Below are 25,423 nucleotides of genomic sequence, written 5' to 3'. Positions count from 1 at the left end.
AGGTGACAGTCTGAAATAGTTATCAGGGACTCCTGTGTTTCCATGGTAGCCAATCATCCCGCAGGGTGGGTGGTGGGACTCCCAGCCAAAGCTAGAGTAGGCGCTGAGAGGTGGTGGCGATAATGGCTTCAAGTCCAGGCTGGCTGTGGTCTGAGAACCATTGCTTGTGGATGCCTTCCCCGGGGTGGGGATGCCTGATCAGTGGCCTGTGGAGGCCAGATTCTCTTGCTCTGCTGAACACTGTGTAGAAGGTTTTTGTTAAAGCTGGGCATGGGCAGGGCCTGTTCTGGGCTGGGACACTCTGCTAACATTTCATTATGTTATCTGCTGGAGTGAAGTTTCGAGGCTGGAGGCCCAGCAACTGGAGATAAGAGATTTGAGATCAAGTGTCTGTGGGCTGTGCTCTTGAGCTCTGACTTAGATATGGCCCTTGGCTTGCACATGGTCCCTGTCCCATGCCTCTCCAAAGAAACAGTTGTTTCTGGCCTGATCTCTTGTTCTTTGTTTTGCTTTGTTTTTTTTTTTTTTAATTTATTATGTATACAGTGTTCTGCTTGTATGTAGGCCTGCACACCAGGCGAGGGCACCAAATCTCATTATAGATGGTTATGAGCCACCATGTGGTTGCTGGGAATTGAACCCCAAACCTTTGGAAGAACAGCCAGTGGCTCTTAACTTCTGAGCCATCTCTCCAGCCCCATCTCTTGTTCTTAAGCACATAGTAGGCCCCCTCCTGGCCCATATATCCCCTGTAAGGCATGTCTTAATGTTTTCTCACCCTGAGGTGCTGAAGGCTGTGTCTGCAGCAGATGGGCTGGACAGGAACTCAGTCTGGCTCCTACACAGGAGCATCCTAATGAAGAATGCTGAGTGGTTTGGCTTGGCCATGCCAGAGTCCAGGCAGGAGTCTACCCACCTAGGGCCTGTGCTCCTGCCATTGTGTGTGTTCATGAAGGATGTTGGTGTGACATACAGGTGGCTAGAAGTCCATCTGTATCACAGGCACCGCTCACTTGGACTCAAGACTCTGGGAGGTGAAGGCCAGCACAGTCCTGGCTGCCTCACAGCCTGTGGTACCCCCCACAGTCTGGTGGTAGAGACGGGTGGCACAACAGGTTGAAACGGGTCAGGGCTGTGAAAAGGGAAACAAGACTGTGGTGGATAGGAGAAGCTTCCCGCCCTGCCTGGGGTGGGGGTGGTATCGGTAAGTGTGTACCAAGCAGGTGACATTCCCAATTGAATTTTGAAGACTGGGTAGGTAGTAAGGAGAAGGAAGACAGGCCAGGAGGTGTTTTCCAGGTTTATCAAAGCCTAGCTGTGCTTAAAAGGAAGGAAGCTTAAAAGGACAGTTCAGGTTCACAGATCCTGTAGTGCTGGCTGGCTGGGCCTGTTTAGCGGCCGATTCAGGAGCCCACATGTCCCTGTGGCCCCATCACCACCTCAACAGATGTTTTCCAAGGTTTCTCCAGACAGGATGAGTGGTCAGACTTTAAACTCAGTCCATAAGGGCCCATGGTACAATTGGCTCACATATCATTGGCCAAGTCTGGTCACATGACCCACGTCTGCAAGGGAATCTGGGAAGTGTAGTAAGCCATATAGGGGATTTATAAGGCATACCTTAGAGAGCACCTTTGCAAGAACACAAGATGGCTGATAACTCTGGCTCCGGAAGTGTGTGCTCTGTTAGAAAATTAGCGAAGACTCTCCTGCCCCAGAATGCATCACCCACTGTTGGGCACCAACCTTGTGTGTGGAAAGTGGACCTGTGGGAGGAGGGAAGCTTCAGGGAGTTATGGACTCTGTGTTCCTCATGCGGGAGGGGTTGATTCATAACAAGCCCTGCAATTTGCTTACAAACAACTGGGCTCAGCATTGGGTATGTCCCTTTGTGGCCCTCCCTCCCTCCCTCCCTTCCTCCTTCCCTCCCTCTCTCCTTTGCCTCTTCCCTCCCTTCCTCCTCCTCAGAGTATGATATGGAGTGCTTCCTCTTATTTTTAGCATCAGCTGTTTGGACCATCCTGAGAGTTTGCTGTCTGTCGATGTCCCCATGATCCAGGGTGATGCTGGTGAGGGTAGTGAGTGGGAGGGAGACCTGTCATGAATATTCAGGAGCTCAGGTGAGTGGCTGCTAACCCTGGAGGCCCCTGCCAGCATGGCTTCAAGGCTTTCATTAGGTGCTTTGGTTCCTCTGGTTCCTCCGTGACTGGGTATGAAGTCACACTGATTTCCCAATTAACAAATTAAAAGTGAATGTGTTGGCCCAGCATCGTGAGTCTTAAAATTCTGTTTAGTCTGAGGTCTTTTTTGTTTGTTTTAGATAGTCTCACGATGTAGCCCTGGCTGGCTTGGAACACTGCGTAGCCCACACCGGCCTGAAACTCAAGCACTTTCCCAGCCTCTACCTTCCAAGTGCTGGGTTAAAGGGGTGCACTGCATGTGCAGCGTTTGCCCTATAGGTCATTGTACGACTCTCTGATGCATTTCTCTTAGCTGTCTAAAAAGAAGTCTGTGTGGCTTGGCTGCCTTTGTTTTTTGTTTGTCTTGAGATTTTAGTCTCAGAAGTGTAATTTCACAGGTGACTGACTGAATTGCAGGTTGACTTTCTCCTCTACTCACCGTTTTGCTCCATCCGCCCGCCCCCACCACATCGTTCCTGCAGAGCTGGCTGCTGAATTCTTATCCTTGTTTCTCTGTAGCCAAGATATTTCCCCCTTGGTCTTGTTTTAGGATTTTCTCTTCCTTCATCTTTGATCACCTGCGGCTTGCATAGGATATACTCAAGTGAAAGTACAGTTTACATGTCTGTGACCTGGTGCCTGTTGGCGAAGGCTGCACACATGGCTTCAAATAGTCCCGTGGTCCTTTCTCTCATTCCTCCATTCCCACCTGTGTGGGCTAGTTTTCTATCAACACCGCACAAGCTAGAGTCCTTTTAGAAGAAGGAGCCACAGTTGAGACAATGTCCCCACCAGACTGGCCTATGAACAAGCCACTCAGTACCAGGTTCCCCATGGCCTCTACCTTGTTGGACTCTGCTGTTAAGGTCAACGTCTGGCATTGCTGGAAAGCTCCTGATCTCGGTGATAAATGACAGACTGCCTTCCTCAGCTAGATTCTCTCCTCTCTGCCAGATCTTGGGAAACCCCAGATCCTCTAAGGACTGTCACATAGCCCTCCGGGAGTTTACAGGCCCAACCCTTTCCCAATAAGAAACTCATACAGTGTGCACCTGGGGATTCCTGGAAATACCTTCCCCATGCTAATGAGATGTGACCTTTTCCCATACCTCTAACCGTACCTGGAGTTCTGACCCCCTCCACTGCCCATAGGATAATTAAGTGCTGTGTCTCCTTTCTTATGATAGGACGTGTTCCTGCCTGTAAATGAGGTGAATTAAACACATTCACCCCCCCAAGCCCCTCCCACTGCCCAAGGTTTATAAGTCCCTGTTTCACATGAAATAAATGGGCCAGCACCATCAATTTCATCAAAGATCGACTCCCCTCCTCCCCCAAAGAATTCACCACTGGACCTCCTGGCTTGGCTGCTGGTCAGGTAGCCAAATGCTGCTGGCCACCCTGAGCCTCCAACAGTCAGCAGCCTGTCAGTGTGGATTGCTGCCGCCATCTTTGGCCATCTTTCTCACACAGCTCCACCCACTGCAGTGCCCATCTGGGAAGGCGAGCTGGCTGGCTGTTGTCAAAGCAGCCATTCTGTCCTACCTAACCAAACCAGGCTCCCGCCACTGGCTCTCACTGTCCCTTACTGGCTGTTCCTGTAAGCAGCCACCAACTGGCCTGAGTCAGGCTGGGTCCCTGCTGCCACCTGGTGCTGGCAGGACAGCTAAAAGAGGAGTAACACTTACTGTGGAGAAATCTTGTATTCTGCACCTTTGGCTGAACTGGAGATCTTCTGGAAGGGATCTTGATTCCACGGCCCACCCTGTTCAGCCTGGAAGCCTGCTCAGCCCCCCCCCCCCAGAACTGCATCCGGGCCTCCTGGGTGTCATGGAACCACACTAAATCAGCTCCTGGCCTCAGGTTTTTTCCCTGGTTGAGTTCCTGCCCTGATTTCCATCACTGATAGAGTGTGATGCGCAGCTATAAGCGGAAATAACCTCAAGTTTTTGTTGTGTTTGATCGCAGCTATTAACCTAGCTAACTCACTGCCTTCTCAGTGTTTTGCTGTTGAAACTACCACTCAGTCCTTGGGTACTCTGGTCGCCTTTTTAAAAAATTTGTTTTCCATTGCTTCTCAGTTTGAAGATACTGTGTTAGTATCTGTGAGCTCATGGACGGAGTCTCTTCAGTTTGGGAAGACACTATTGGTGCACCTGTGAGCTCACACACAGACTCCTCAGCTTTGTGCAGTCCACAAAGCACAGGCAAGCCTTGTCTCAGTTCTCCTGTGGTGTTTTTTCACTTGGACATCTCCTTATCTGTTCCTGGGCTTTTCATCTCTGCTTACAGACCATCTGTTCTAACAGGCTGTCTGCATGTTACTGAGAATGACTTTAAAGTCTAAGTCTGGGTCTAATCTTTGACGTTTTTGCCTTCAGTGTATCTTATAATGCTTTGTTGGGAGCTGGGTCTCATGGACAAGGAACTGGAGCTTGTACTCAGAAAGCTGGTCTCTGCTTTGGGCTCTCTGCGTGGCATCGCTTTGCCCTATGCCCTCAGTTCTTTGATGGAGCTAAGAAGTGTCCTTATTTTCATTTTGTTTACATATCTTTGGACTCCAAGGTTTTTATGTATTGGACTAGAAACTATAAATTGTACCCATTTCTCCTGACATCTTCCTTCCTTCTTCCCTCCACCCTTCCCTCTCGTTTCCCACCCCCCACCTCCATTGGGTATCACTTAAGCAATGTGGCCATGTGGCAGGTAATGGTATTGCCTCACTGGAGCATCTCTTGTTTGGGGTTGGGGGGCATTAGGAGGTATGTAGACTGGGCCCGTGGTGGTGGTGAGGGCTGCTATCCCAGAGCCTGCTCATTCAGAGACCGCGCTTGCTTGTCCTGTGTTGCTTTTGGATATAGCAGAGTGACAAGGCTAGTACCACTTCCCATTATGAGCTGTGTAGCCTGGCACTTGGCTGGTGTGTGCCTCAGTTTTCCTCATCTGTAACATGGATGGCATACTTTACCTGGTACAGGAGGAATAGTTAACTATGAGGCGGAGTCATCCATTTTAGAGCGTAACACTGATCTTGCTCCAGACTTACTGGCGAGCTGGGGACAGGGCACATTACCTCCTGTCCTCTGCCATGTGCTTCAGGTTTTTGGGTGAGACCCCAGGAAGCCTTTAGAAACTGTACCCACATGTTGCAACCTCAAGAGGCCAGGACTGGAGCAGAGCTACACAGTGTGGCTCTCTGGGGGCATTCGTTTAGGAGTTGGCTGGAGATGCCAGTCAGGCCCCAAGGATGGCGAGACTCTGCCTATAACATCTTTTGGGTGATTCTAAGATAGCTCCAGTGACCTATGATAGGCCAGGCTTGTGAGTGGTAGGCCTTCTGAGGGCGAGGCAAGTGGTTTGCCCTGGGGTTCCCAGGCTAGGGGGGACACTTACTAGGTGTTCACTCAGTTTTTCTTCTCCCCACACAGAATCTCGAGTGATGGTGTGCACAGCGGGCGAGCGGGGCCCTGTACGACTGGTTAGCGCAGCCAAGCTGGTAGCTGTGCTCGCTGGTGGGTGTGCGTGAACCGCAGGACCTTGGCATCTCACTCCAAGAGGAAACATGTCTAAAAAGGGCCGCAGCAAGGGTGAGAAGCCCGAGACAGAGACAGACTCTGTGCAGATGGCCAACGAGGAGCTGCGGGCCAAGCTGACCAACATCCAGATCGAGTTCCAGCAGGAGAAAAGCAAGGTGGGGTGCGGGCCCTCGGTGCCACCGCCGGCTGGGCTGTGAGCACTGGGCTCTGAAGCGTGTAACCCTGGGTTCTGAGCCTCAGCTGCCCCTTTGAGAACAAGAGGCAGCTGTGAAGGCCACAGGGTGGCAGTTTGCTATCACGTGCTGCCTGTGACGTTGGGCCTGCGAGATTCTTTGTTTCAGCTTTCCTTCCTTGCAAGATGGGGGTCATAGTAGGGGTTATAGGCGAGTCCTCCATGAAGAACCCAGCTCTGTCATAGGAGCGTTCTCGTCCTTGTAGGGCATGTATGAGCTTTGGAGCCCATTGGAACAGTACCTGGCTGGGGAAAAACAGTCAAGGCACAGCTCTGATGTCAACCAGTACTGTGGGGAGTCTCCAGCTTCTGGTTCTTAGACCCCTGGCCTCCTTCTCCAGTTCAGCTAGACTGGCTTTCTGGTCATGGTGATGTCATTGACTTAAGTCACTGATGAGTGACTTAAAGTCTCCTGACCCTTGTTCTGAGCTGGTAGGTGATGTACTGGTCCAAGGCCGCTGCAAGGGAAAGCCTCACTGTCATAGAATTTGCTGTGGCTGTGGTTGTGACATGGCGCAGTGGGGGTGGGGTGTGTGTGTGGGGGGGGGATGGAGGTGGGGGGCACATGTTTAAGGTTCCTCATGGCAGGGAAGTCACAGCTGCAGGATGGATCCTGGGGTAACTGGTCACATCATCTTTACAATGGGAAGCACAGAGCAGATAGTAAAAGCCAGGGCATAGCTGGCTTTCTCCATTTCTATGCAGTGCTGGACGCTCTCCCCACTGCAAGAGGGTCTTCCCATGTCATTAACATAATTAAGGTAATACCCAGACACGCCCACAGGCCCATCTTTCAGGTGATTTTTTGTTTGTTTGTTTGGTTTTTGGAGACAGGGTTTCTCTGTGTAGCCTTAGCTGTCCTGGACTCTCTGTGTAGACCAGGCTGGCCTCAAACTCACAGTGATCTGCCTGCCTCTGCCTCCCGAGTGCTGGGATTAAAAGCATGTGTCACCACCGCTTGGCCAACAGCACACTTTCTTGTGTGAGGGAAGTGCCTTCCTTTAATGAGACAGCGTCAGGGTGAGCCAGGTCCTCTAGAGTTCACAAAACCCCAAGGCAGAAGCCCCTTGTGTTAGTTACCTCCTCACTGCTGGGACACTGAAGAGTCTGACAGAAACAGCCTAGGAGGGGCAGAGAGCTTTATGGAGGACAGGTTTATTCTGACCCACCTTTCCAGAGGACTCAGCCATCATGGCAGGGGAGGCGTGCCAGAACAGAGCTGAGGTTCGTGTCAGGGAAGCAGAAAAGAAGGCTTGCTGGAGCCTGGCTGGTGTTTTCCCATTCCTTCTTATTCCATCTGGGCTCCCAGCCCATAGGATGGGGTCCCCAGCTGCAGGGTGGGTCTTTCCCCTTAGGTAGCTCTCTCCACAGACATCCATACAGGCACCTTCCAGAATCCTCATCTCCAGGGTGAATCCAAAACCTTTTGTCAGTTTGATGCACAGACACCTTTAAACCATAACATTCCATCCTGGACCCTAAAAGGCTCACCCATGTCCATCCCATAGTGCAAAATGCATTTTGTCTATGTCCACGAGTCTCCAAAATCTTAACTTGTCTACCACTGTTTAAATGTCCAAGTTTGCAGGGCGGTGGTAATGCACGCTTTTAATCCCAGCACTTGGGAGGCAGAGGCAGGTGGGATCGCTGTGAGTTTGAGGCCAGCCTGGTCTACAAAGTGAGTCCAGGACAGCCAAGGCTACACAGTGAAACCCTGTCTCGAAAAACAAACAAACAAGTAAACAAACAATTCAAGTTTAAAGTCTCTGCTGAGACTCAGGGTAATCTCTAAGCTATGAACCCTTGTAAAAATACAGCAAGCCTACATGGTTCCAAAATACAATGGGCCAGGTCCATGAAAGCAGCTGTGGGAACAAAGCAAAAGAGACCGAACCTCTGAAGGGTGGACATGGAATCCTGTAGCTCCAAGTCTAGCACACAGACTCTCAGTGTGAGCTCAGAGGGCCTTGGGCAGCCCACCCCCATGGCCGTGTCTTCTAGCCCATGTGAACTATGTCCTGGCCTGGCTTCTTTGTTGTCTCTGGCCTTTCTCAGCAGGTGTTTCCCATTCGTGGTGTCTCTGACGTCCTGGTATATGTATTGTGCCTTAGGTTCACACATTGCCAGCACAGCGGTTCCTTGTAGGGACTCTCATCTTGTTACACATTGCCTGGCTTCCTGGACTCCTCTTAAAAATTTAGGTGGACACCCAATATGACCTTGTCACTCTTGTATTCTGCACGTCTGCAAGACCAGTACCACATGAACTATGCCCAGGTCGGCTTCCAGCTGACCTGGAGCCATGGTGGCTACTGTAGCCTCTTAGTGCCTGAACAGCTGAGCCTAGGAAAGCCCTTCCTTCCCTTCACAGCCATGTGTGAGCAGGTACCCCAGCTGCTGGGTCTCCTCTAGGGAAAGAAAGACTTCTCCCCTCATTTAATTCTTCCTGGAAATGCTCTCACAGTCCTGTCTAGATGTATTCCTCATTATCTGAGATGATTCTAAACCTGGTCAGATTGACAGTGAGGCCCTCGCATCGAACAGTTTTCTGAGACAGATGAGTTTGGAACAGGACCTGACTTGGCTGCAGTGTCTTGCAATTAATTGGAGTGTGCTGTCCTTAAGACATCTGTGGACTGTTTAAGTCTTGATGTCTTGGCACTAAATTCACCAGGAGAGCTATAGTTCCAATGGGGGAGGTGACCAATGACGGCTGGCACCATGTGTTGTTTCCATGGTTGCATGTGATGTCAAGAGATACTAGCCTTGTGTATCTGGCCTCAGGGCAGCTATTTTGCATCTTTTCCCGCTGTTAAAGGGCGAATGTGCCAGTACTGAGATGATGTCATTAAATGTTTCTAAAATTATTTTCCCCAAGTAGGCTATAAATCATGAAGTCTGGGGAAACATCATTTTCTTTGGAAGGCTGGTCCACCAGAGGCAGTTTGTCTCAGCGCTTTGGCACCGCTGTTAGAAGATCATGTAGAAGGTGTAAGGGTTCCCGTGCAGTATGCATCCTGGGATATTTGGATCAGTTGTGCATTTTACTACAGGCTATGCAAAAAGTTTTCAGATCAGACTCAGTTTAGGCTGGCAGCCTGGCACAAGTCCTGGGGCCAGGTGGCCCTGAGAAGGCTCAGTCTTGGTAGCTCAACACACACACACACACACACACACACACACACACACACACACACACACACGTGCTCGAGGGGAAGAGGGGGGATAATTATCCCATACTTACACGGGGAGGGGGGAGGGGGATTATCTCCCTACCTTTTGATACAGGGGAAATCTGCTTTTCTCTTTGGGGATTTTTAGTCTTAATAATAAAAGAATTTAAGAACTGACTTATGGAAGCACAGGGACTGCTTTTTAGAGTTTAAAAGAAGAACCCCAGGGCAGATGAGTTGTAAACTTCAGGGGCTGCCAGGAGGAAGAGAGGCCAGGAAAAAGCCATGCTGGTGTGGAGGTCAGACACATGGCTGAAAAACAGCCACATGGTGGGGACGGACACTTTTAAGAGTAAGGAAGCCCAGACACTTTCAGGAAAGTGGGCAGACTGTGGTCCCTACAGGGCTCTTATGGATGAGCTTCTGCCCCAGGGATGGGGATTCTGGGAGGGAAAGGTATGGTATTTCATTACAAAACTAATTATTCTGCTCATCTTTTTAACTTGGCTTAAGGTGAGCCCAACTTCCTAGGGGTAGATCTTTTTTTTTTGTTTTTTTTTTGTTTTTTTTTTCCGAGACAGGGTTTCTCTGGGTAGCCTTGGCTGTCCTGGACTCACTTTGTATATCAGGAGCTGTGGGAACTCACATCAATCCTCCTGCCTCTGCCTCCTGAGAGCTGGAATTAAAGGCGTGCTCCACCATGCCTGGCTTTAGGGGTAGCTCTTTAGCTGGATGTTAGTAGCCCAACTGTAATGTTAGGTATCCACACTGCCCCCTAGAGTGCCTCTGTCCTCTCTGACTCAAGTTCTCTGCCTTGGGGGCACCAGAAACCCTTTACTGTTTAGAATCTTCCTGGCCTTCATGAGAGACGATTTCTATTTTGTTTATCTCTAGATTCTTGCCTTTCCTCATACAGTTCAGAACGGAAAGGTCTTCAAGGTTTGGCATTGCAGGCAAAAATCATAAAACTCAGTGGGAAGGAAGACCCGGGATGGGGTTGGGATGGAGAGCAGGGCTGTGGGCGTGGCCTGTTGGGGAACTAGAGGGTGGAGACTTGAAGAGTGTGGGGCTGAGGCTACCCATGAGGGTTCTGACTCTAACCTAGGCCCCTCTTCTGGCTGCAGGTGGGCAAGCTGCGGGAACGTCTGCAGGAGGCCAAGCTAGAGCGCGAGCAGGAGCAGCGCCGCCACACGGCCTACATCTCGGAACTCAAGGCCAAGCTGCATGAGGAGAAGACGAAGGAGCTGCAGGCGCTGCGCGAGGCGCTCATCCGGCAGCACGAGCAGGAGGCAGCGCGGACCGCCAAGATCAAGGAAGGCGAGCTGCAGCGGCTGCAGGCCACGCTGAATGTGTTGCGCGATGGCGCCGCAGACAAAGTCAAGACCGCATTGCTGGCCGAGGCGCGCGAGGAGGCGCGCAGGACCTTTGATGGCGAGCGCCAGCGGCTGCAGCAGGAGATCCTGGAGCTGAAGGCGGCGCGCAAACAGGCGGAGGAGGCCCTCAGCAACTGCATGCAGGCGGACAAGGCCAAGGCTGCTGACCTGCGCGCCTCATACCAAGCGCACCAGGATGAGGTGCACCGCATCAAGCGGGAGTGCGAGCGTGACATCCGCAGATTGGTACGTGATGTCTCTTCCCCACAGCACCCCTTTCCTCAGGTACCTTAGGTTTATGTGCTCCAGGCAGGCACGGTTGGAGGTACAGGGCATCCACAAAGTCCTGGCTGTCCCCAGGGTGGTAGTAGGTTTAGGATGGCTGGAAGGAGCAGTCCCAGATTGGGCCAGCTCATTCTTGGTGACACTTTCCTTCCATCCAAGTACTAACTAGGCCCGACCATGCTTGGCTTCCGTGATCAGACGAAATTGGGCACCTTCAGGGTAGTCTGGTAATATTCTTAGTCATAGAGATGTGGAAGGCCCGTGGGGGGGGGGGGTCCTGTAAGACAGTGTCAGCCTCCCCACCCCAGGTCTAGCAGGCACACAAGACAGTGCTCTGTACATGTCTAGGACTGTGCTGAACAGCCGTGTGGCACAGCATAACACCACCTCAGCTAGCTGAGATTCTCAGACTGCGTGAACCGATGATGTTTAGGAGAGCCACTGTGAAGGCCGGGGGCTGGCTTAGGTGGACTGTGAAGAGGCAGGGAGAAGGCCACGCTAGCACTATGGATGAAGGGAAAAGTGGCTGTAAGTCACAGGGATTGGGAGCAATGGAGAAGGGAATTCCGACACGGAAGACACCTGGGAAGTATAGAGCAGTGGGCGGGATGTACTTGGAGGAAGCAGTGGCTATTCCCAGCGACATCAGTACCGTAGGGCAGAGTGTTCCACAGTGCAGGGAAGTAAGCCTGTAGCCCAGGGTACTAACACACATAAGAGCCCAGGCCTGGTGCCCTCACAGGAGGAGGAAGCAATGATCCTAGCTGGGTTAGCCTCTTGGCTGGGTGCTGTGACAGACACCTGAGAAGAAAGCCAGTCCGTTCTGGTGGGTGGGGAGGGGAGGCATGGCGGCAGGAAACGGAGAGATGAAAACTTGTACTAGGTTGACTTCTGTTTACTCAGTCCAGGATCCCCACCATGGGATGGTACTGACCACCCCTAGGGTCGGGCTTCCTACCTCCGTTAAACCTCTAGAAACACCCTCAGAGACACATCCAGTGGGTGATTTTAATCCTGTCAAGTTGGCAGAGGTCAACCTACACAGATACAAAGGCATCCAGGAAGTGGGGGGGGGGGGGGTAGAAAGGCACAAGAAAGTCCTTGTGTTGCTAGTGTAAGCCAGATTCTAAAGCCCAGGATGTGTGGAGAAAGACCAGGGCTATATGGGAAGACTAATAAATACTGGGCCAGGTTGAGTTAACTATGGAAATGTAAAGATCGGCTTGGTATTAACTGATTTAAATCCAGGAAGCATATTTGATTGCTTGACTGATTGATTGACTGTGTTTTGAGGCAGTCTCACTCTTGAACCTTGACTGGCCTGGGGCTTGCTATGTAGACCAATCTGGCCTCAGACTCACAGAGATCCACTCATAGAGGGCACCACACTCAGCCTGAGTGGGCTTTAATCTGGCAGTGCAATGAAGGATCAAGCCCCAGGTGGCCATTTTGGTTTTTTTTCTTCCTTTTTTGTTTTGTTTTGTTTTTGTTTGGTTGTTGGTTTTTTGTTTTGTTTTGTTTTGTTTTTGACAGGGTTTCTCTGTGTATCCCTGGCTGTCCTACACTCCCTTTGTAGACCAGGCTGGTCTCGAACTCACAGAGATCCGCCTTCCTCTGCCTCCCTGAGTGCTGGGATTCAAGGCATGTGCCACCATCACTCGGCTCCATATGACTATTTTCATCCATGCATTCTAAGCTCTTTTTTTTTTTTTAAGATTTATTTATTATTATGTATACAGTGCTCTGCCTGCATGTACGCCTGCAGGCCAGAAGAGGGCATTAGATCACATTATAGATGGTTGTGAGCCACCATATGGTTGCTGGGAATTGAACTCAGGGCCTCTGGAAGAGCAGTCAGTGCTCTTAACCTCTGAGCCATCTCTCCAGCCCGCATTCTAAGCTTTTAAAACTCATCTTCCCAACACACTCTTAGCGTATCTGGATTAAAATAGAATTGGTATAATCTGATAAATTGTTCTTTTGAAATCTGCTAACAATGTTTGGCATACGATGAACCAGTTCAGATTTTTCCAGTCAAGTTCAGAAACAGAGCAAAGGACCGTTATCACCTCTTCTGTCCAGTCGAGCACTGAGGGGGGGTCGGGATAATGACAGGGACAGTATCCAGAAGACCTGGAAGAAGTAGGTTGGATGAAGGGGGACCTAGTTATATGCAAATGCAGCCATGATGTTGCAGGTGTCTGGGGCCTACCCCAGGTTGTCCCAGTCTGTTTTGTAGCCAAGACTGGGTGATGTTGGTTTTGGAAGTGAAAAACCCAAGATGCTACCAGGTTCTGTGTCTGGCCAGTGCCCATTCCTTGCTCAAGGTGGCACCTTCTCAGCCATGTCCTCACACAGTAGATGACACAGAACAGCAAAAGGGAGGCACACATGGCCTTAGCCTCTTCCACAAGGTCGTTCATCTCATGACTTCTCAGAACAAGCACACTTGTCCAAACTTGGTTACAAAGTAGCTACAAAATACCTTTTGTTTCTGTTTACTGGCAGTGGACAGCTGGAAGGGGGAAAAGTTTTAAATAATGGCAAAAAGGTTCCAGGAAGAATTAATTGTAAGGCAGGTTGTACAGGAGGCTGTGCCGAAGCCTTGCTGAGAAGTGTTAAAGCAGAGCCAAGCAAACAGGTTCCTTTGATAAGAATGCTGATGAAGGTAAACGCAGCTCCCCAGAATCCAAGTTACCTTCTCTCCTCACAGACTAGTGTGAGAATTTTCCTCTGGTGTGTGTGTGGGGTGGGGTGGGGTGGGGTGGAGAGATGTGGAGGTATGGGGAGGGGATGAGTAAACACTGTCCTACTTTGCTGGGAGTTGGTCTGGTGCTAATTACTGCCCCCCCCCCCCCCCCGAGATCTGGTTGATGCCCAGACAAGTCCATTCTCATGTACAATGGTCTTTGTTGGGTAAACATGGCTTTACCTAATTTAAAGTTAATTGGTTAATAAGATAGCTAGAAGCCTGTGGCTGGACAGAAGGGAAGTACTCAGAGCTTAGGTTACCAGCCTTGGGGTCAGAGAGAGACCATGAGGTTGGGAGGGGGGACGGGAAGCAGAAGATGTAGTAGGAGGCGAGGAAGCTGGAGAGAAGGAAGTCGCTGTGGGGCAGTAAGGACCATGAGCAGGTGCCCATGAGGGCTGGCCTGGGGGAACAGAAGCAGCCCAGGCAGTAACGTGGATGACAAGTGACTTGGGGTGTGTGTAGCTGCAAAATAGCAAAAATAGCTTAGCGGGTTGGCATCTGCTTCGTTCCTGTGCTTTAAAGCTTCCATAATCCAACAGATCTCAGTCTCAATTATTTGGGAAGTAGCTGGGGTACAGAAGCCCCCCCCCCCCGAGAGTCTAATATCGACTCCACAATATTACCCCATCCTCACACTCCCAATGACAGATGAGTTTGATTCCCCAGAGTTCATCCAGGGGAACCAATGAGTTTGGGTTGTGGCAAGAGTGTGGGTAACCATAACGCAGCTGCACTGGAGGGTTTGTACCCAGCGTGGCTGATAGCATCCCCATGCCGGTGCAGATGGGCCCATCTGCTTTACCCCCTTTCCCAAGCCTCTATGCTCTAGCTCTTCCATGAGGCCCTAAAACCAAGTTGTCTTAGCACAGAATTGCATGCAACCGGGAGTAGTGGCTGGATATTCAGGCAGGACTGTCCGTGCCCCTCCCATGTGCGGATGTCAGTGGTCAAGCCCAGCTGTGATGAACTTTTGTGAGCAGACATGGTGGACATTATGAAGGTGGTGTTTCTGTTTGGAGGGTAGTGCTGTGCCTCATGGACATTGGCACGCAGATTCTAAGTTAGCTCTAAATATTTAAAGGGTCCAGAAAGAGACCTGGCTATCTCTGTGCCGCAGTAGGAAAAGGATGGCGCGGTGTCTGTAAGGAACTGTTTCTACTGTGACATATTCACAGAGGAGTCACTGGGGTGACTCAGTTAAAAAGACCAGTAGTCCCACGAAATCACTGGAAGTCCCATGTTTCACACACGGGAGCATCGTGAAGCAAAGCAAACGGAACAGTTTTGTCGTTGCTGGGAATCCCAGACCCAGACATTCTTTAAAAAGGGGAGGATGAGATAAACATACTTTCCAAAGAACGGGAGCTAAGGGGGCATGGGAGCTGTTCAGACAAAAGGAGAAGCGTGCCCAGGAAGATGCGCTTAAGGTTTGCTTGTGGTCCTTAATTTAAGCCTCAAGTAGTTGCTTAAATAAGGTACTGCAGTGTGTACAACACAGGGAAGAAAATGTGTGACCCAGACACGGGTGAGACCTGGGCCATTAGTGTATTCACACTCCTGTAAATGCTCCCACCTCACCTGAGGTGTGAGACTTTGAGTCTCCAGAACAGACAACAACAAACAATAAAGGGTTCAGGTGAAAGCTAATTGAAGAAATAAGTTGAGATACTAGAAGAGCTGTTTGTTCTCAAGGAGGAAGGAGTCATAGAGGTTCAGGTGTGACAAGCAGAAGCGAGATGGCGGAAGTGAACAGATGACATCAGTACACAACTACAGGGGCCCCTTGGAAGCCAACTTACAGCAAGGTGAAAGTAAAGACTCAGGCTGCTCAGTGCCTGAGCTGATCTCACCCACAGAGCAGCATCAGGAGGAAGGCAGAGGAGGTGGGAACATGGTCCAGGTGCCTTTGGATGCTGTGCAGTCACCTGTGGCTTCAGAGTCCTCCTTGGGTACAAGGTGTGCTCTTTCACAGCAGCAGGATAAACTTAACACTTTTTTTTTTAAAAATATATGTGAGTCTTTTTGCTTGCACGTTTCTATACCACATGAATGCAGAATCTGAGGAGGCCAGAAGAGGGTGTCAGATCCCCTGGAACTGGAGTTACACATGGTTGTGAGCAGCCATGTGGTTGCTAGGAATCAAACTTCAGTCCTCTGGAAGAGCAGCCAGTGTTCTTAACTGCTGAGCTATCTCTCCAGTCCCAAGAAACTCTATTCTCAAAAGAAGTCTGTTGATACCGAACAACAAAACAAGCCAGGCATGGTGGTGCATACCTTTAATCTCAGCACCTGAGAGGCAGAGGCTGATGGATCTCTGAGTTCAAAGCCAACCTGTTCTACATAGAAAGTTCCAGAACATCCAGGGCTACACAGAGAACCCTCATCCCAACACCTTCTCCTCTTTCCTCAAAAAAGCCTTGATGATAGCAAGAGTATGAGAAGGCAAGAGAGCTCCAGGCGTGGTGATTCTAGGTGCCAGAGTCCCAGGAATGGCCCCCAGGGCCCTGAGGCCACCCATGGTATTGATGCCAACAAAGATGCTATGGTTTCATGGTTTACTGGGCCTTCTAGTCATTGGGCACAAAGCTGCTTTGGATTCTATTATGTGCTTTTATGACACCAAAGGGTTTTTTTTCAGAAACTCAAAAATGTTCACTGTACTGATGAGCCAGCCTGGAGTAGGGTTAGGCCTCAAAACCTGTCTTCAAGGGGATCACTGAGGGTGACACCCAACCCCAGGAATTCACCTGTCTTAGACCCTGGAGGGCTAGTGGGATGTGGACTCCAGGCATAGGCCGAGTGGTGGGGAGAATCTGAGCCTTTGCTGTCACTTACAATTAGGGAAGACCACATAGAACATGGGACTTGAGTGAAACAAAACTTGTCCAATGGCTCCTGTTTCTGTGGTTGGCAGGAGATCTGTGAAGTCCATTCCTCTGTTCCACACAGTGTGTGGTCGAGCAGATGGCTGCGGATGAGTGTAATACACCAGGGGATCGCTGACTGAGAGACTCTTCATCGTAGGACCGAACACGCCATCTCCTCAGTCCTGCTTACACACTGTACATGCACCCTCACATACAGCAGTCCACTTGGGAGGAGTGAACAAGTCCATGTCGCCTGTCACCCCAAGCCCATCTGTTCCCCATGTCTACTTGCTGTGAAGGTGGCCCAGGTTGTATTTTCTCTTTAGCCTGGACCATGTCAGACATGCAAGTGGTTTCTCCACCTCACACACATGGGGAGTGTCTAAGAACAACAGTGAGGAGAAGCAGGGAGCAGCGCTGCTCTGGTTCCTGGCTCCTTGGCTGAGTTAGGATTTGGTGTGACCATATGTGGTAGAGCATCCCCCATATCCAGAGGGGCCTGGGGCATTATTTATCTTCCTCACAGAGACTGGGCATCCTCAAGTGGGGTTGTCTGAGGCTCAACATTGGTGAAGGACACGTGTGTCTCCAAGCTGTCTCCCCGGAAGACCCTGGAGTTCAGTGCTGGTTCTGTGGTAGTCTCCATGGCATACCAGCCATGGCATACTTGTCTGTTTCCTCCTTTTAGCGTGAACCTCTCCAGCCAAACCTAGCTTCCCAAATACAGGGTGTTTAGCCCTTGAGGACGGTGCTCTGGCTGCTCCTAGGAAGTCTTGGATACAACTTCATGGTTTAGTTGACAAAACCCAGAATTCTCTATTTTGGGGGCCTAGAAGTAAAAAACCAAGGCAGCATCAGAGTCATGCTCCCACTCTAGGATCTGGGAAAGGCTCCCATCTCTTCCAGCTTCTGATGACGGCTGCCTGCCCTTGGTGCTCCTTGGAGTGTGGCTGACTACCTCCGGTCCCTGACTTTACCCCCACATCTCCTCTTGTCTGTACCTTGTCCTACCTTAAAGACTCCAGTCCTTGGATTTGGGGCCCATCCTAACCTGTGGTGCCATCTTTGTGTCCATCACTATACTTGCACAGATCCAATATCCAACTAAAGCCATGCTCTGACTTTGCAGGCTGGCATAGCATTTGGGGGGCACTGCTCACCCCATTACAGGTGCCAAGGATGGCAGTGAGAACGGCTATAGCAGTAGTGGCCTCTTTCTCTGCGTTTGAGCCTCCTAAACTTTTGTAGAGCAGTGTAGCTCACAGAGTTTCTAAAGACAGAGGTAGATTGCTGTCCCAACGGTAACTTCCACTGCCTTGCACATCCTGGGCTCTGCCCTCCAGAACCAGTCTTGGAGAGGAGGGTTTGGCTGCTAATCAGGGCACACTTGCCTCTCTGAGATCAGGTCTGTAGGTTGTGGGTGAGCCAGGTCTGTTTCACAGGACTTTGAAGGGAAGATAAGACAGTCCTAGGCCTCGTAGAGCTGAGAGAGTGATGGTGTAAAAACCCACATTCTTTCTGTGCTTTACCAGAAGCTCTCTGATGATCCGACCTGAAAGCTTTAAAGCCTCTGAGTGTCCTGGGCTGGGCATGTGGACTCACTAAGGACTCTTAGTTCCAGAGCCCTAGGACACCAAACCCAAGAAGTCACCAGGACCATGTGGCCTTGAAGCCTCTGAGAGAGGGTCCTTTCCACCTTTCCCAGCTCCTGGGGTTGCCCATGATTCTTTGTCCCATGGCTTCGCGACAGCTTTCTTTATAAAGCAAAACACATCCAGAGACCTTAGAGAAGATAGCGGTTCTGGGTGACACTCTAGCCAGGACCTTGTCCTCACAGAAATACTCCCCTAATGGGATGGCCTCGTTTGGAAGTTCCCTCTGCAAACCTCAGTCGGTGTGGTCCCCTGCTTGGTCTGGCCTGTCGTGCTAAGCTCTGTCCCCTGAGGCTGGATTTGACTGAACTGGAATAAGCAAGGGTTAAGTGTCCCTCTGTACCTGAAGAGGGAGCTCCCCACACCTGCAGAGGGGGTCCACTGGAGGCCAAGCACGGTTTAGATGGCGAGTAGTTCTGTGCCTCTGGGGCTCAGAGGGAAGGTAGGACTGAGGATATACGTTCTCGCATCAGCTGGATGTAGGATGTGTTGATGCTCTGCTCTGAGACAGCCGTGTATTGATGAGTGAGTGGGCTGCAGGTGCAACCACCTCCGGAAGAAACGCCTCTGAGAGGGAGGAAGCAGGATGGGTTGGCCTGCTTGGGGCTGATGGGGAGCCTATGGGTTGGGGGTGTCTTCGGATTTTATGCGTCTCTTTATTGTGGAGACGTGAGGAGGGCTGTGTTGCAGTGGGAAGTGCCCATGATTCTGTAGCTCCTCAGACCCAGGGCTGTGTCTTCAGTGTTCGTGAGCTGAGAGGTTCTGTGCTGCAGACTCCCGGGTGCCCCGATCTTTCCCAGCTCATGGACCCAGCATCAGTCTAAAGTCTGGAAGAGGCCGCCCTGGTCCTGGGCCCACACATCTGATGGTCCATTTTTATTTACTTATTTTTCTTTTTTAGATGGATGAGATCAAAGGGAAGGAGCGGGTGATCCTGGCCCTGGAGAAGGAGCTCGGCGTGCAGGCTGGGCAGACCCAGCGGCTGCTCCTGCAGAAGGAGGCGCTGGATGAGCAGCTGGTCCAGGTCAAGGAGGCCGAACGCCACCACAGCAGCCCAAAGAGGGAGCTCCCTCCTGGCATTGGTGACATGGCGGAGCTTATGGGTGGCCAGGTGAGGGAGTGTCCCCTGCTAGCCACAGAAAAGACCCCCTCCCATTCTTCCTCTGCTGGCCACTGTCTTAGCTTGCCAGCCCTTCTCTGGCCTTTCCTACTCTCTCACACACCCCTCCTCCCTCTTTCCCTCCTCCCTCCCTGGTCCTTCCCCTCTTTACTGATGCTCAGCACTCAATACGGAGGAGATTCAGGTGTAGAACTGGCTGTCTGAGCCTGCTGTGGCTGGAGTTGCAAAAAAGATATGGCGGTCTCAGAGCAGGGTACACAACTGGGGCTCTGCAAGAAGGAGGTCCCTCCCTCCCCGGGGGGGGGGGGGGAAGCCAGTGAATGGCAGAGTCACACCCAGAGATCAGCAGGGTTTCCCAGTGGCCAGCAGCAAGTGCCAGGGCAAGAATGCCTTCCTTTCTTCCTCCATCCATCCCTTCCTTCCTTCCTTCCCTCCTTTCCTCCTTTCCCCTCTGCCTCATCAGAGATCATAAATACTCGACTGTTATAGTAGATGCTGATGTTTCAGAGTTGAGCAAGACAGCGTGCTCTAGAGGAATGTGCTAGCATGTTCTAGAAACGACAAAGACATGTGGTTCTTTGTAATAGGAGCAAGGTGGATGGGAGTTTCAACTTCTCTGGCCTGGTGTTTGAATCCCAAGGAGGTTTTAAAAAAGTCTCAGGCAGGGTGTGGTGCCCAGGAGGATACAGCAGGTGTGTTTGTCTGCCTCCTGGTTCAGCACACGGACCTCTAGGCAGGGCTGTCCCTGTTGTGTCACCAGCGGGTCTTCATAGGCTTCATGGAATCATTTGAGCTTCTTCAAAGTTTTTATATTTAGGATCAACATATGGACGAGCGAGACGTGAGGCGATTTCAACTGAAAATTGCTGAGCTGAATTCAGTGATTCGGAAGCTGGAAGACAGGAACACCCTGCTGGCGGACGAGAGGAACGAACTGGTAACCGCGGTGACACGTGACACGTGGTGGCTGTGGAACCAAGGGAGGGGCTGGGGCCAGGAGGCAGAAAGTGGATGCTGAGGGACACTTGGTTCTCTTTACTTTGCTTCCCATTCTTGTGTGTGTGTGTGTGTGTGTGTGTGTGTGTGTGTGTGTGTGTGTGTGTGAGAGAGAGACTCATGGAAGAAATCCCTCTGCCTATCATCTGCATAGAGATCCATCTTTAGAAAACATCCTGGGGAAGTCGATGAGGGAGGGTGCCGGGGAGGGCGCTCACTGCAGGGTTTTACAATATTAACAGCAACAGAAAGTAACAACAAACACAGGCATTCAATACCAAAGCCTCCCGCACAGGAACTGGGGGTGGGGGAGGAGCGGGTGGGTTTCTATATTGATGCGGCACAGTTGAGGAGCAGATGTCGCCTACAGAGGAGCTCCTTGCTAGTAAATTGCAGGATAGATGCGGTTTACAGAGCAGGCTTTGTAGTGGTTTGGGCTATGGAAAGCTGTTCTTTTAGGTGGCGCGGTTACGGATAATTCTATTTTTTTTCTTTATTTACTTGGCATAAAAGTTGATATGTTTCTATTTTTTAAAAAGGATGAGCATGCATGCTGGTTAGCTTAGTTGCTAGAGTCTTTATTTGTCATGCAGGAAGCCTGGGGTTCCATACCCAGCACCCCATAAACTACATGTAATTCCAGCCACCTGAGGGCAGAGGATCAGGCTGTGCTTCAGCTTCTTGTGAGGCTAGACTGAGCTCTATAAGATCCTGTTTCGGATCTCTCTCTGAGTGTGTGTGTGTGTGTGTGTGTGTGTGTGTGTGTGTGTGTGTGTGTGTACATAGACTTATAGTTTAAAATGAATCTTTTGTGAAACTAGTATTTGTATCACTATGCTTAATTTTGCTATAAAACCAGCTAACTAATTTTGTTTTTAAAATCTGTCTTCCTCTCTTCCTCCCCCTCCCCCCCTCTTTCTTTCTTCCTTCCTTTCTTGTAAGTGTGTCATAGCACACTTGTAGAGGGTGGGCAACAACTCTGGGGACTTGGTTCTCTTTTTCCACTGAGTGGGTTTGGGGAAGGGACTTGGGTCATCAAGGTTGGCAGCAAGCACCTTTACCCGCAGAACCGTCTTGCTGGCCCCGGCTAAGATAATTTTCATCATTAATGCACAAACCTTTTGGCAAAAGCCTCACGATCTTGAGGCTCATTCTAATCTCGATTATGAAGGGAAATGTATCTTCACAGGGTTAGCAGAAACAAAATTAATTTCTTCCTAGTGTACTTGGGGGCATACCTCAGATAGCTATGACCAGACTGTAAATCCGTCACATTTGTACTTCTTGCTTAAATATATATGAGATGAATAAATATTCATGAGCTGCATGGTAATTTACTGAGTAGTGTAGCAAAACTCACAGGATGCCTGAAGAAGTTTCTGGTAGAAGGGGTGAGGTAGTCGGCACTCCCACTGTTCGGTGCAGTGACTTTTGATCCGGGTGGCCACACATCACACTTTAGTAAACAAATCCACACCCAAACCGGTGTTTGCTTTGATTTTGCACTTGCAAAGTGGGATTTTTAAAAAAACCTATGTATTAATGCTCTGCAGCGTGTTCCTTTCACTTAGATTTATTAGTGCAGCCTTCTCTGTCGAGTAGCAGTGGCCTTTTCACAGCTGTCTTGGACCTCATGGTGTGGCAGTGTGATGGCTTGCTGGCCATCCCTGCCTGGTGGCCATTCAAAGTGCTCCTGACTTCTTCACTATTATAAATAATGCCGAGAAGTCTTTACTTTGCAGGGTCTGAGAGCTGGGGTGGGTGGATCTCCAGAAGTGGCTGACGGGTCACATGGGCTTTTGGTATCTGACCCAGCATCAGAGTGTTCAGTTTTCACAGAGATTGAGGGTGGATGCTGGGGTGAGCCTCTGTGCTTGATTCCTGGTTCCAGGACTATGATTGTGGCCTCAGTGACCACAGAGCCACCTCTTGGCTTACATTGTGGTATACAGCGTGGGTAGTTGGGGGTGGGGGTGGGCAGGGCTCAGTGAGAGAGCTGAGAGGGTCAGAGCTAGCTGGTTCAGGTTCATGGTGAGTACTTGGTGACATGGCTGCCGCATTTGTGGTGGCGACATGGGGGCGGTTCAGTTGCTTCTAATTTTGGTCCATTGAAAGAGCTTTGTGGAGACAGATGTTCATGGTGAGTCTGCAGCAGATGTGGCTGCTGCTTCAGTCTCATAGACAAGGAAGCAGGCTGAGAGCTTGACCATGGTTGTGCAGCTGGACAGCGACCCTGCAGTTCTAGTTCCTGTGCTTAAAAGGGAAAGGAGCGGCCACTCTTAACCATGGAGCACTCTGCCCCTCCTCCCTGTCACTTGCTTGTGATCTCTCTCTCCCTCGTTTCTGTCTCGATGGTCTGGCCCTCACACCATGGGTTGGTTGTTTTGGAAGGGGTATCTAACCACCAAGCTTTCCTGCCTCAAAGATTTTGGGATCTGGGGCGAACACCAGGTAGACAGGTGGGGCACGGAGGGGTTCCCAGAGGCTGAACAAATGACAGCCTGGAAAGACACCCTGCTTTTGTGGGGACTATGCTTGGAGGATGTGGTGAGTCCCTCTAGGCTGTTGGGCTAGACTCACCTCCATGCCCAGGACTAACGGTGATCAGCTCTGCTCAGTGCTGTTGTCTGCAAGGTGTTGCCCTGTGGGTAGCCAGGAAAGACTAAGTGGCTGAATTGACCTCTGAGGGTCATGCTCCTCAGAGCATGGGACCGTGTTGGATCTCTGCTGGCCTCGGAGGTGGGGCTTGGCCACCCGTGGGGCCGTCCAGCCTCCTGACCCGTGTCTGTACCTGCTGCAGCTGAAGCGCTCTCGGGAGACGGAGGTGCAGCTGAAGCCGCTGGTGGAGAAGAACAAGCGAATGAACAAGAAGAACGAGGACCTGCTGCACAGCATCCAGAGGATGGAGGAGAAACTCAAGACCCTCACAAGGGAGAACGTGGAGATGGTGAGGCCCAGCCACCGCCACGCCCATCCAGCTCCCGCCTCCATCTGCGTTCTGTGGTGCATGGTCCCCCCTCCCCGCCCCCAGGACACCTCAGCAATGATGTCAGTCCCCAGCTCCTTCTCTCCACATCTCTACATGTGCTCTGCTGGAGCACCTGCCTCATCTCCTCAGTTCTTTCACCTCAGAGGAGGGAAGGGCAGAGCCAGTAGGGCAGGCTTATCCACTGGATGGATAAGCCTGTGACTGCCTCATGTCTCATGGGCTCCTCTGCAAGCAGTTACTGCTGCTGGGGTTGTACATTGGGGCAGGGTTTTCCTCTAGTAAGGATGACTGATGTCTGTGGTTGGGGGTTGGTGATGTAAAATGCCTTCAGGTGCATTGAGTAGAGTGCCCATTTCACAGTTTAGAAGACTGGGGCCCAGGAGTGAGTGTGGGCAGTCTGTGGTGGGGAATACCCCACTTGCCCCCCCCTATCCTCCACCTGCCTTGCCTTCTGGCTTTCAAGGCTCACTCAGAAATCCTCTGCCCCATGCCCTGCCAGCCCTTTCCTTTCCGGTGAGCATCATTGACCACACCTCTGGCTTGGCCTTGGCCTGCAGCTGAGCCTTCCCCGCATTGGGACCAAGTGTTTGTCATCCCCACCCCTGAGCCCCGCTGCAGTACTGTCCTTCTCAGTGTGGCACACCTCAGCACACTCTCTCCTCCTGGCTGCAGAAAGAAAAGCTGTCCGCTCAGGCCTCTCTAAAGCGACACACATCCCTGAATGACCTCAGTCTGACCAGGGATGAGCAGGAGATAGAGTTCCTGAGGCTGCAGGTGCTGGAACAGCAGCACGTCATCGACGACCTCTCTCTGGTATGTCAGAAGGCACCACAGGAGGCAGAGTCAAGAGTAGGCATGGGGCTGGGGATGGGACCTGACAGGCCAGCTTCAGGCGCTGGGTCCCCTGTGATCTCCAGAAAGCTGCCCCAGCTTCCTTGAAATGAGATCAGTGCTACCTGGGAACGGTTTCCATGGCAACCTACTTTTCAATGGGCCCCTGGCTTGTCATGTTGAAGAGGCAGCCTGGATCCGTCCTGAGGGGGCTTTGAGTTATTATTAACTTGTATTTATTTTTGAATTTAGCTATCGCATACCGGGAGTTTGAGCCTACAAATCTGAACTTTATCATCAGATCTGAGTTTGAAGGACCAGCTAAGGCTGTGTGTGGGCTTCATGACTGCTCAGGGGTGGTTGTGTTGAAAAGAGAGGAGGGTGAGCCTGCAGGAGACAGGGGCTATCTTATCCAGGTGGATGTGCCCAGCACATCTTCGGGTGGATCTCAGAAGCAGGATGGTCTCTGCTTGCTCACGAGACCTGTGTGTGTGTGTGTGTGTGTGTGTGTGTGTGTGTGTGTGTGTGTGTGTGTGTGTGTGATGGTTCCATCCACAGGACTTGTAAGGGTGGGAAGCCATGATCACATCCCAGGAAGGTCTGATGAGAAGCAGTGCCTGTTCGCCATCCTCCCCCCCTTCCCTGTTCCTTTCCCTTCCTCTCTCACTTCCTTTCTTCCTTCTACTATCCATGTAGCCATCCATCTTTGCCTCATTACGTAGATGAGAAAATGTAGCTAAGGATGACAAGACAAACTCAATAAAGAGACAGTGAGTGAAACAAAACAAAACAAAACAAAACAAAAAAACAGGGCTAGGGAACACAATGAGCAGTCTGCCAGGGTTGACAGGTAGATGGCCAGGCAGAGTCCCAGCTTTGTCCTGCTGGAGGTACGGAAGGGTGTGCTGATAGCGAGAGGTCCTGGGGCCATCTGGGTACAGTGCTACCTCCATCACTGCCATTCCTACTTTACTGGGGCCCCTTCTGCAGAGGACACCCACCAAGCAATTATGCAGGACAGTTCCTAGCCCCACCCAGCAAGGTAGAAACAACTGGAGGAAATAAAGTCGTCACCTGGCTTGTGGGGGATTCCACCCTGGCTCTGCCCAAGCTCAAAGCCACAGGCATCTCAGACTCCTGTGGACCCTGTCTAGGCCAGCAGAGCCACTGTGAGGCCACACTATGTAGGCTTTGCAGCCTCTTGATCCAATGACTAACCCTGGTTTGCCTGCGATAGGATGGCCTGTCAGGCTGCGTGTTTCCCTGGGAGATGTGCACCCACACTAGGTCTGAGTAAGCATCTTGTCACCAGGCTCTGAGCTGGGTGCCTAGAATCTCAACCAGCCCACACAAGTAGGCCTGTGCACTGAACCTCTAAGCCCTAACCGCGTGGTTTGGTGTGGTGGGGGCCTGGCTGCAGGTGCTGATGGACAGCTA

The 25,423-nt window shown here is 51.1% G+C and overlaps 1 protein-coding gene and 1 long non-coding RNA gene across 10 annotated transcripts in view; one reads left to right on the top strand and one right to left on the bottom strand.

The window, feature by feature from the left end:
* JAKMIP1 (janus kinase and microtubule interacting protein 1) overlaps positions 1-25,423 on the top strand; it is a 116,320-nt gene that overhangs the window by 51,009 nt on the left and 39,888 nt on the right. For all 9 annotated transcript variants that reach the window (XM_084797461.1, XM_084797457.1, XM_084797462.1 and 6 more), the window contains 6 exons: positions 5,609-5,871; positions 10,246-10,740; positions 18,952-19,161; positions 19,988-20,107; positions 22,967-23,113; positions 23,828-23,968. In XM_084797461.1, the coding sequence (XP_084653587.1) occupies positions 5,743-5,871; positions 10,246-10,740; positions 18,952-19,161; positions 19,988-20,107; positions 22,967-23,113; positions 23,828-23,968 (1,242 nt within the window). In that variant the 5' untranslated portion in view covers positions 5,609-5,742. The remainder of the gene's footprint in view (positions 1-5,608; positions 5,872-10,245; positions 10,741-18,951; positions 19,162-19,987; positions 20,108-22,966; positions 23,114-23,827; positions 23,969-25,423) is intronic.
* Positions 20,235-22,959, bottom strand: LOC311606280. The gene is made up of 2 exons (XR_014782282.1): positions 22,747-22,959; positions 20,235-22,419 (listed from the first exon to the last, which is right to left on the bottom strand). It is a non-coding gene; the product is annotated as an uncharacterized lncRNA (long non-coding RNA).

This window comes from Acomys minous (genome assembly GCF_964271855.1).
Source record: "Acomys minous genome assembly, chromosome: 10".
Classification (NCBI taxonomy): domain Eukaryota; kingdom Metazoa; phylum Chordata; class Mammalia; order Rodentia; family Muridae; genus Acomys; species Acomys minous.
Note: the sequence above shows the minus strand (reverse complement) of the source record. Positions and strands in the feature narration are given on the sequence as shown.